Raw genomic sequence first — 11,634 nt, forward strand, 5'->3', positions numbered from 1 at the left:
TTCTTGTTGTTTTGTTGATGGTTTCCTTTGCTGTGCAGAAGCTTTTTATTTTGATGTAGTCCCATTTGTTTATTTTCTCTTTAGTTTCCAATGTCCTAGGAGCTGTATCGGTGATGAAATTGCTTCAGCATATGTCTGAGATTTTGTTGCCTTTGGATGCCTCTATATTTTTATGGTTTCCCGTCTTACATTTAAGTCATTTATCCATTTTGAATTTATTTTTGTGTATGGTGTAAGTTGGTGGTCTGGTTTCATTTTTTTGCATGTATCTGTCCAATTTTCCCAACACCATTTATTGAAGAGACTGTCTTGACTCCAATGTATGTTCTTGCCTCCTTTGTCAAATATTAATTGAGCATATTGGTTCAGGTTGATTTCTGGATTCTCTATTCTATTCCATTGATCTATATGTCTGTTTTTGTGCCAGTACCAGGCAATTTTGAGAACCGTGGCTTTGTAATACAGCTTGATATCTGGTATTGAGATCCCACCTACTTTGTTCTTCTAAGTATGTACTCTTGACCAGGAATCAAACCACCCTTTGGTGGGTGGACTGATGCTCTATCCATTGATAGAGCATCCAGGGCTCATGTTCTTTGAAATTTTTCATTAAAGTAAAAGTCACCTCCTCCAGTCTTTACTGACTACTTTCAGGAGCGAAATAACTTTCATCATCTCTGCTAGGGATTCTGAGGCTTTCTCAGACCTTTTCATGTATGGTATATTGACTCCAATCTTCTCCCTCTTGTGGCAGAATTCTTACGCTTGTATGCCTTTTCTTGATTCTGCAACACACCAGGAAGGGTACTTGCTAGGAGCTTCTCTTTTGTTTTCCCAAAAGCAGTGCTAAAGCTCACATTCATTGTCTCTCCCTGGCCTGCACATTCAAGCTGGTTTTCTGTCAAAGCTTGCTCTCACTACCACCTTTGGGAGTATGCACAAGGAGCCAGTTGCAAGTTGGGAGTGTGTGTGGGTAAGGAATTCAGAGCTCTAGGATGCCCATGGAGCATTTGGGGGAATCTAAAGGCAAAAATAAACCAAATGCACAGGCTTCTTGATGGAGTCTGCAATGCAGTTAGTAGGATCGGTGTCCCATTAATGCTCTACAGGAGACTTATGTTCCACTCTCTCAGACTCTTCCTTCCCCATCATGTAGCTCAGAATCCAGTATTCTGGATGAGGCAAGAGAGAAATGAGCTTCTTTGACAGTATCCTGCACAGCTAGGAAGTGAGGTACTCACACACTTTCTCTTTCCTCTATGGATGAGATCACAAGTCAACAGGATCTCTCATGACCCTAATCTGTACCATCTTGAGGGAGAGGTGATGTGAGTAAAGTTAACCTGTTTCTCTTACTATTTCTGATGAGTCAAAACTCTTTTGTTCCAGTGGTGGGCTGGGACTTTTCTGCTGGAGTCCATGGGTGTTCTTTCCAGGGGCTCCTGAACCATGGCCAAGAGGGACTAGAGTTGGTTCATTAGCTACTTCAGGGTCTACAGCTGGGACTATCCAATACATGGGTGCATGAGACTCTTCCAGACCCCTTTGGTATATGGTGCTGGATCCCAAAGCTCCCACAAAGGCACTTTTGTACATGGCTGGGTGGCAAATTGTAATTGTGGGAGAGGGGGAAGCAAATGAGGGATGTCTTATTCAGCCACAATTGCCTTTGGTTTCTTAAACCTGTTTATTTCAAAGGCCTTGTTCTTTAACAGAAAAGGGTTCCAAAAAATTATATCTTTAGTCCCACAGCCTACTCTGAACCCTTAGTGTTAGTGAATGTTTATGTTCATAAGATACTTTTAGGACCTAGAAATAAATTCTTAGGAACAGTGATTATGAGTTAGCTCCTGGTGATTTCTTTTTATCTCACCCATCTCTCATAGAAATTCCTGAAGGGGCAGTAAATATGGGCAAATATCTTTGTTTTAGTGCTGTTGAAGTTTTTTGTTTGTTTATAATCCTTTGGGCACTTCAGTTTTAACTAGGAAAAATACATTATATTTCTAATATTTAAATCACTTTGCTTTTAAGAAGTTTGTCAACCAGCATCTCATTTCTGAAACTTATTCTAAAGCTTTCATGATAATGTTTTTTCTCTTAATTCTGCTTGTAATTCTAGTTCAGAACATTAGAAAAACTTTATTAATGCATTTTTTCTTTGGTGGTATTTGTATGATTCTGTCTGTAGCCCTCTTTTTCAATGTATGTAAACTCTGAGCAATCATAGCCCCTTTTCATGGCTGCAGACAACCAGTATAAGCTAATGAGCAATCCTCATTTCATTGTAGATTTCTCCTGATTTAATAAACATTATGTCCAATAATATGTCAATGTATATCTCTAGTTGGATGTTCTTCCATACCACACATTTTTCATATCCTTTCCTTACTTTTGTTTGCATCTAAATCCTGTTTTCATTGTTTTCCCCTGCCTCATTGAATCACAGGCATCTAGTGAGTTCCCAAACCAATTAAGTTAAATAAAGTTTTATATTCACCCAGCTTCCACACTCAATATAAATTGGTGCCCAAGATCTCTTTAAACCATTGTAGTTATTAAAGATGCTTGCAAATTCAGTGAATGAACATAAACTGATAGATGCTGCTAATGTGATGTTTTTTCTTTTAGAAATTAAAAAACTAGGTACATTTTTTAGAACCTCTAACCTGTGCATACCATGAGAAAACAGTTCAGTATGTTTTGTCTACATCATCTAAGATGGATGACTTCAGATTGAGTTGGAGTGTGTTGTTACAGGGAACAGTGACATTCAAAGATGTGGCTATTGACTTCACCCAGGAAGAGTGGCAGCAATTGGAACCTGCTCAAAGGAACCTGTACCGGCATGTAATGCTAGAAAACTATAACAACTTAATCACAGTGGGTAAGGGTAGTTTCCTCTATAACCCAAATTCTAGGAGTTAAAGTTGTTCCCCAACCCCCAATTTTCTGAAGTGTGTGGAATCTTTCAGTGTTAGAACGAATTTGGCCTTTAGATGCCTTTACTCATGTGAATGTGCATGCTGCAGCTTTCAAAACAAAAGGTCCATTTGTGTTTGATTCAGAGGACAGCATTCCCAGAAACCATAATTTCTTGTCCTTCAGAAATTATGATTTCTCTGTGCCAGCCTCAATTCTTAAATTATTCTTTGTTCTAGTATTTATGTCATTTTCCTTTGATAGGCTGTCCATTTACCAAACCCGATGTGATTTTCAAGTTGGAGCAAGAAGAAGAACCATGGGTGGTGGAGGAAGAAGTGTTAAAGAGACATTGTCCAGGTTAGTGGGAGGGAACCAGACAGGTGAGGGAGGGGCAAGGATCTTTAATGGTTAATATGTGAATAGGTGATTCCTCTGAAATGTTCCTCAAAGATATTTTCCTAAAGACTAGACTTTTATAGTGACAACTGGTGTGAATTTTTTAGAAACCTAAGAGGTCATTTCTAGATAAGATTATTAACTTCTTTCCAATAAACTTAAAGGACCAGTGGCCTTTTTACCTGTGTGTTAGATATCAATATTTTTTAACTCATTTCTAGCTTTACTTTGATAATCATTCGTTTTTGACATCTTCAGTGTTTTTGCCCACCTTTTTACATAGCATCCTTTCTTTTTGCTTTCAGATATTCATGGAATTATAGTACAAATAAACCTGTTCACATTTATAGTCCTTTACTTTCCAATTTCTTTTGTTCCTTCCATTGTAATTGCCTTAGCATATTTTGTACCCATAATTATACTAGTACTTCCAACTGTATTGTTAGCTTTTCCTCTCATACGATAGTAATGGCTACATTTTACTTCAAGGGAAGTTTTAAAGACAGTGCTACTTTTCTGTTAGCTCCCATTTTCTGCTATATTTATTGAATTTATTGGGTTGACACTGGTTAACAAAATTATACAGGTTTCAGGTACACAATTCTACAACACATCATCTGTATGGTATATTATGTATTCATCACCACAAGTCAAGTCTCTGTCCATCACCATTTATTCCCCCTTATACTCTTCTCTGCCTCTTCCACCCTCCTTCCCCTGGAAATTACCACACTATTGTTTGTGTCCATGAGTTTTTCTTTTTTTTCTTTTCTCCTCTGCCGCAGTCTGCATGGTGGGGTTCAGGATCTGTAGGAGGGGCCAACGCACAAATGAAAATACTATACAAGAAATATGAATTTAGAAAGCATTGGGGGCCAGGTGGAGCCTCTTTCTTGAAGAGACACACCGAAACTGGGTCCCGTCTGCTTTTATTCAGTTTTAGATACACATCTTGCCCTCAGTAAAGCACAACAAACAGGTAGCAAACATACTGTCTCTAAGGTCAGTAAAGATCAGTAAGGTCCAGTAAACATTTACTTGGAGGCTATCAGGTCAGGAAATTACTTCAAGCCACCACTATCTCAACACGAACAATCGTTGCTTAGCGTCAGCCCTGCTAATGCTTAAGGTCCATTGGCTCTCCGTGTTCCTTGGTGCACTCTCATGATAGTATTGGCAAATGGTGGCTTCCCGCACTGCTCAATCCCTTCACCCCCTTATCCCCCCTCCAATGGCTGCCAGCTTGCTCTTTAGCTGAGAGTTCGTCTCTATTTTGCTTGTTAGTTCATTTTGTTTATTAGGTTCCACTGTACTTATTCCCCATCCAATCATGCTAGATAGACTCTTTCACTTTTATGTTCTCTCATCTACTTTTACCTTCCCATTGTTTGTTTTCATTTTATTAATTATTGCATTATTTAATTTTATTTATTTACTTTTTAAAATATAAAATACATGCTTATAGTACCATTTTTAAAACTAACAGAGTATGTATATTTAAGAGTCTCATGCTCTACCGACTGAGCTAGCAGGCACAAGAGTATGTATATTTAAAAGTAATTACTCTTTTCTTAACCATTTCTTCATTCTGGTGGCAAACCGTAGCATCATTCTCCTTGAAGCTATTACTTGTATTTTTAAACATTCTTATTGAAACCACTTTAAGTTATTAGGTTATCCTGTGATAATAGTCATCTTTGCTGTTGAATGTTTCTTTCCAAGAATGTGATGTGTCTCTTGCCTCAGTTTTATAGGGCTGTCATAACAAAGTACTAATACAAACTGGGTGGCTTAGAATAACAGAAATTTATTCTCACAGTTCTGCAGACTAGAAATACGAAATCAAGGTGTCAGCAGGGCCATGCTCCCTTTGAAATCTTAAAAGGACCCTCCTTGCCTCTTTCAGCTTCTGGTAGTGCCAGACATTCATTTGCTTGTGGCAGCATAGCTTCAGTCTGTATCCACCTCTACATGGCATTTTCCCTGTGTTTTTCTCTTTGTGTGGCATTCTTTTTATAAAAACACCAGTCATATTAGATTAGGGATTACCAAACCACCATGACCTCTTCTTAACTAATTACATCTGCAATGACCCTATTTATAAATAACTTCACATTTTAAGGGACTGGGGAGTTAGGACTTCAACACATTTTTTGGTGGTAAGTACACAATTTAACTCATTACACCATTTTATTTGTTCACATCTGTATATGCCTTTTAAAGTTTTATAATTTTGAGATTTCTATTAAATTTATTCCCATATTTTCATATGTTATTATATTTTTAAGTGTAGTCTTCTATTATATTTTTGTAACTATTTGTATATATGAAGGTTATTGAAACTTAATATTTACTAATTAGTGAATTTAATGAGTTTCTTTATAATAATTTTAATGGACTCTTTTTTAAAGAGTTAAAATAATTTTGAAACTTTTATTTTTATTTCTTTTCATTTTAATAGGAATTATTTAATCATTAAGAATTCTTAAAAACATATCTTTATTGATTTCAGAGAGAAAGGGAGAGAAAGATGGAAACATCATTGATGAGAGAGAAGCATTGACTGGCTGCCTCCTGCACGCCCCTCACTGGGCATGTGCCCTGATTGGAAATTGAACCATGACCTCCTGGTTCATAGGTTGATGCTCAATCACTGAGCCATGCCAGTGAGTTTATTGTGGTGACATTGGTTAAGAAAACTATATAAAGGTTTCAAGGGTACATCTCAACAAAACATCATCTGCCTACTGTATCATGCAACAATTGCCCAGAGTAAAGTCTCTTTCCATTTGATTTATCCTCCCTTTGCCCTCTTCTACCTCACCCCAACCCCTTTCCCTCTGGCTATCACCATATTGTTGTCTGTGTGTATGTGTCTACCTCCCTTTCCTCTGGTAATCACCATACTGTTGTCTGTATCTATGAGTTATTTTTTTTAATTCCTTCACCTTTTTTACCGTCCTCCAGTCTCCCCTTCCCTCTGACAGCTGTCAGTGTGATCTGTATATCTGTACTTCTGTTTCTATTTTGTTTGTTAAATTATTTTGTTCATTAGATTCCACATATAAGGAAGATCATATGGTATTTGTCTTTCTCTGACCAGCTTATTTTGCTTAGCATAATAATCTCCAGATCCATCTATACTGTTGCAAAAAATAAGATTTCCTTTTTTTTAATGGCTAAGCAGTATTTCATTATGTAAATGTACCACAGATTATCCACTTATCCACTGATGGGCACTTGGGCTGTTTCCAGATCTTCTGGGTCACTTTATTTTTTTCTGGGTCATCTTGATAATTTATTTAGAATTTTTACATTGATATTCATAAATGAAATTGGTGTATAATTTGTTTTTTGGTTGACATCTTTCTCAGATTTTGGTATTAATATTGTTTGTTTCACACGCAAAAAATTGGAATCTCTTCGTTTTTTCTTTTGTAACATTTTGCACATGAGAGTTGGCCCTTAAATGTTTATTAAAATCTCATGTGAATTTCTCTGCTTCTTGTGTATTTGTTTTGTTTTTAGGGCATTTCTTTTCAAGTTTTTCTATTTATTTTATGGAAATTGGTTTGATAGGTTTTCTATACCTTATAGCCATTTTGGTCATTTACATTTTCCAGAAAATTATTCATGTCAAACAGTTTGTAAGAATGTATTTCAATAAAGTCCTGCAAAGTAGTTTTATGATTTTTAACTTCCTATCTTTGTGTTTTTCTCTATCATTATTTCTTCTTACATTAGTTGAAATTCTGTATTCTCTTTTATTTACTGAATACTTTATCTTTTTTCTTTCATATCCCATTTAAAAGCAAGGCTATTTGTGTTCATAGATGTCTGCCTGTAGTCATATTTACCTTCCTAAAATTTTCTAAAGCTTAGGAAATAGAAGATGTATATTCCTGTAACTTACTTAATAGTGGAAAAGTAGGTCTTAAGCCAATAATCAATCCTATAGTAGCATATTTTTGAAATTTTATTGATATAATATTGGAAAAATTTACAAGTAATATTTACTTTTATTCTGTTTTAGGAGAAATATCTGGACTTGATGACCATCAGAATATACAGGACAGACTTTTGACACAACTCAGAGATAAGTTCATAAAAGTATTGACTGAAGAAAAAGTCAGTGAATGTCATAAGAAAATTTCTTATGCATTTTCTCCAAACTCAGAGTTTTACCCCTCTGTTCACAACCTCTGTGACTATAACTTATTTGGAAAGTGTTTAGAACATAATTTTGACTGTCAAAATAATGAGAAAATCCTTATAAAAAAGGAATACTGTGAATATAATGAACCTATAAAGTCATCTGGCAGTAGATCATCTCATTTTGTAGTAACCCCCTTTAAGTGTAGTCATTGTGGAAAAGGATTTAGTCAAACCTTGGATCTCATCAGACACCTGAGAATTCATACTGGAGAGAAACCCTATGAATGTAAAAACTGTAGAAAAACCTTTAACCATAACGAAAAACTCTCAAAACATCAGATAATTCACAGTAGAGAACATTCTTATGAATGTAATGAATGTGGGAAAGCTTTCATTAAAGTGTCAAATCTCAATAGACATCAAAGAATTCATACTGGAGAGAAACCCTATGCATGTAAGGAATGTGGGAAATTCTTCAGCCAAAAATCAAATCTTATTGATCATGAAAAAATTCATTCTGGAGAGAAACCTTATGAATGTGATAAGTGTGGAAAAGCATTCAGCCAGAAGCAAAGCCTCATTGCACATCAGAAAGTTCATACTGGGGAGAAACCTTATGCATGTAATGAATGTGGTAAAGCTTTCCCTCGAATTGCATCCCTTGCTCTTCATATGAGAACTCATACAGGTGAAAAACCTTATAAATGTGATCAATGTGGAAAAGCCTTCTCTCAGTTTTCCATGCTTATTATGCATGTGAGAATTCATACAGGTGAGAAACCATATGAATGTAATGAATGTGGAAAATCCTTCTCTCAAAGTTCAGCCCTTACTGTACATATGAGAAGTCATACTGGTGAGAAACCTTATGAATGCAAGGAATGTAGAAAAGCCTTCAGCCACAAAAAAAATTTCATTACACACCAGAAGATTCATACTAGAGAGAAACCTTATGAATGTAATGAATGTGGGAAAGCATTTATTCAGATGTCAAATCTTGTTAGACACCAGAGGATTCACACTGGAGAAAAACCGTATACATGTAAAGAATGTGGCAAAGCCTTTAGCCAGAAATCAAATCTTATTGCTCATGAAAAAATTCATTCTGGAGAGAAACCTTATGAATGTAATGAATGTGGTAAAGCCTTCAGCCAAAAGCAAAACTTTATTACACATCAGAAAGTCCACACTGGAGAGAAACCTTATGACTGTAATAAATGTGGTAAAGCCTTCTCTCAAATTGCATCCCTTACTCTTCATCTGAGAAGTCACACAGGGGAAAAGCCTTATGAGTGTGATAAATGTGGGAAATCCTTCTCTCAATGCTCATTGCTTAATTTGCATATGAGAAGTCATACAGGTGAGAAGCCCTATGCATGTCATGAGTGTGGAAAAGTTTTCTCTCAAAGAACTTCCCTTATTGTGCACATGAGAGGTCATACCGGTGAAAAACCCTATGAATGTAATAAATGTGGAAAAGCCTTCTCCCAAAGCTCATCCCTTACAATACATATACGAGGTCATACAGGTGAGAAACCCTTTGACTGTAGTAAATGTGGAAAAGCCTTCTCTCAAATCTCATCTCTTACACTTCATATGAGAAAACATACAGGTGAGAAGCCTTATCATTGTAATGAGTGTGGTAAAGCTTTCAGCCAAAAGTCACATCTTGTTAGACACCAAAAAATTCATACTCCTTAGAAATAGAAACCTATGAACATAGTGAATATGGAAAAACCTTCAGAAGTAATTAGCACCTCCTTTCATATTATGTAACCGATTAAAAAGCAGAAAACTGTGAATATGGGAAAACCTTTTGAAGAAGTCACACATTCGTGAAACATGAGAATTCTTACCAAGATTAAGACTTTTATAATGAAAAAGCTGATCATCAAAAACCTTTAGCAGATATCTTCTTTACTAATAATATTTATTTATCATTCTCATTAAAACCTGAAACAAGATGTCTTCTGTTAGCTTATCAACATGATACTTGGGCTCCTAGCCAATGTATTATCAAGAAAAAGATTGGGGCCCTAACCGGTTTGGCTCAGTGGATAGAGCATCAGCCTGTGGACTGAAGGGTCCCAGGTTTGATTCCAGTCAAGGGCATGTACCTTGGTTGCAGGCACATCCCCAGTAGGGGGTGTGCAGGAGGCAGCTGATCGATGTTTCTCTCTCATCGATGTTTCTAACTCTCTATCACTCTCCCTTCCTCTCTGTAAAAAATCAATAAAGTATATTTTTTTAAAAAGAAAAAGATTGGGGGGGAGAGAAACTCTACAAATAACGTTTTATATGAGATAATTAGAAAAAGTGTTGATATAAAATATCTAAGAATAGATACAATAAATTACTATATGTATAAAATTATAAAACATTTTGAGCCCTAACTGGTTTGGCTCAGTGGATAGAGCATCGCCCTGTGGACTGAAGGGTCCCAGGTTTGATTCCGGTCAGGGCATGTATCTTGGCTGTGGGCACATCCTCAGTAGGGGGTGTGCAAGAGTCAGCTGATCGATGTTTCTCTCTCATTGATGTTTCTAACTCTCTATCCCTCTCCTTTCCTCTCTGTAAAAAAAATAAATAAATAAAATATATTTAAAAAAATAAATAAAACTTTTTTTATATTTTTATTGATTTTTTACAGAGAGGAAGGGAGAGGATAGTTAGAAACATTGATGAGAGAGAAACATCAATCAGCTGCCTCTTGCACACCCCCTACTGGGGATGTGCCCGCAACCAAGGTACATGCCCTTGACCAGAATCGAACCTGGGACCCTTCAGTCTGCAGAACGACGCTCTATCCACTGAGCCAAACTGGTTAGGGCATAAAACATTTTGAAGAGCATAAAAGAACCCCTTAAAGATTTAGAAAAATAACACTGAAAAGACTTGGCATTGTTAGAAACATTTTTTCACAAAACTTTTTTTCATTATTTAGTTATATTTTAAGAATTTCATAAACTGAATTAAAATATTATATTGGAATATAAAGAACTACAAATAGCTGGAAAATATGAAAAACAAAAGAGAAGACAGTATACTAGATATCATTACGTACTTTATTTAAAACTGTGTCATTTAGCCTGGCTAATTTGGCTCAGTGGTTGACCCATGCACCAGGAGGTCAAGGTTTGATTCCCAGTCAGCGCACATGCCTGGTATAATGTCTCTATCCCCAGCAGGGGGCATGTTGATGTTTCTCTCTCATCAATGTTTCTATCTATCTCTCTAAAAAGTCAATAAAACATTTTTTTAAAAACGGTGTCATTTAAACAATGTGTTCTTGAGGAGTAAATAAATCAGTGGAAACAAATTGAAGATTGGAGGAGAGATGTGGATTTTGTGTATGATACTGCTATGGAAATCATTGGAGAAAGGATGGCCTATTTAATAAATGGAAGATTCATATTAATAAGTATTAGCTATTTTTTACCATATATAAAAAGAAAATCCAAATAGATTAATGAACAATACAAAACGTAAAATTTTTAAACTATGATGAAAATAGAATATATTTATTACTTTAATAAATACAGGTGTTTTTTTAAAAAAAACACATAAATGTGGATCAATCAACTTATTTTCGTGTATTGGTTTCAGAGGCACCCACATGTGCACAAAGAGGTATACATGCTCACTGTATATTATTTTGGTTTACTGTCTTTAGAACACCCAAATATATACACAAAGAGATATATATGTTCACTGTATTATGGTTTGTATCACTGTAAATTGGACATAGCATACATTTCTATTAATAGAGAGATAGATTGATATGATGTGATTACTTGTGATAGAATACAGTATTTGCAGAATAAAAATTGACAGTTACATGGATAGATCATCCTATCTAATAATAGACAAACATGGTAATTGACTGTACCTTCACTACGCTTCCCATTGGCTAATCAGGGCAATATGCAAATTAACTGCCAACAAAGATGGCGGTTAACTGCCAACAAAGATGGCGGTTAATTTGCATACATAGGCACAATGCTGGAAGGCAATAGGGGAAGGATGAAAAAAGCCGCCTGCCGCTGACAGTGATTGGAAACCCAGGCGGCAGGTAAGAGCCGGGTTCTTCTCCAATCACGACCGGGGGTGGCACCCCAACCCCCCGATTGGCCCTGCCCTGTATACCCCTCTTCCCTG

General features: G+C 36.1%; 1 protein-coding gene across 3 annotated transcripts in view; it reads left to right on the top strand.

Moving 5' to 3' along the window:
• The window catches only part of ZNF569 (zinc finger protein 569), a 99,314-nt gene extending 89,782 nt beyond the window's left edge, over nucleotides 1-9,532 (top strand). For all 3 annotated transcript variants that reach the window (XM_005879925.2, XM_005879926.2, XM_005879927.2), the window contains exons 3-5: nucleotides 2,761-2,887; nucleotides 3,187-3,282; nucleotides 7,355-9,532. In XM_005879925.2, coding sequence (XP_005879987.1) covers nucleotides 2,761-2,887; nucleotides 3,187-3,282; nucleotides 7,355-9,177 — 2,046 coding nt within the window. In that variant the 3' untranslated portion in view covers nucleotides 9,178-9,532. The remainder of the gene's footprint in view (nucleotides 1-2,760; nucleotides 2,888-3,186; nucleotides 3,283-7,354) is intronic.
• Nucleotides 9,533-11,634: the final 2,102 nt, after the last annotated feature.

Source organism: Myotis brandtii, unplaced genomic scaffold (assembly GCF_000412655.1).
Source record: "Myotis brandtii unplaced genomic scaffold, ASM41265v1 scaffold616, whole genome shotgun sequence".
NCBI lineage: Eukaryota > Metazoa > Chordata > Mammalia > Chiroptera > Vespertilionidae > Myotis > Myotis brandtii.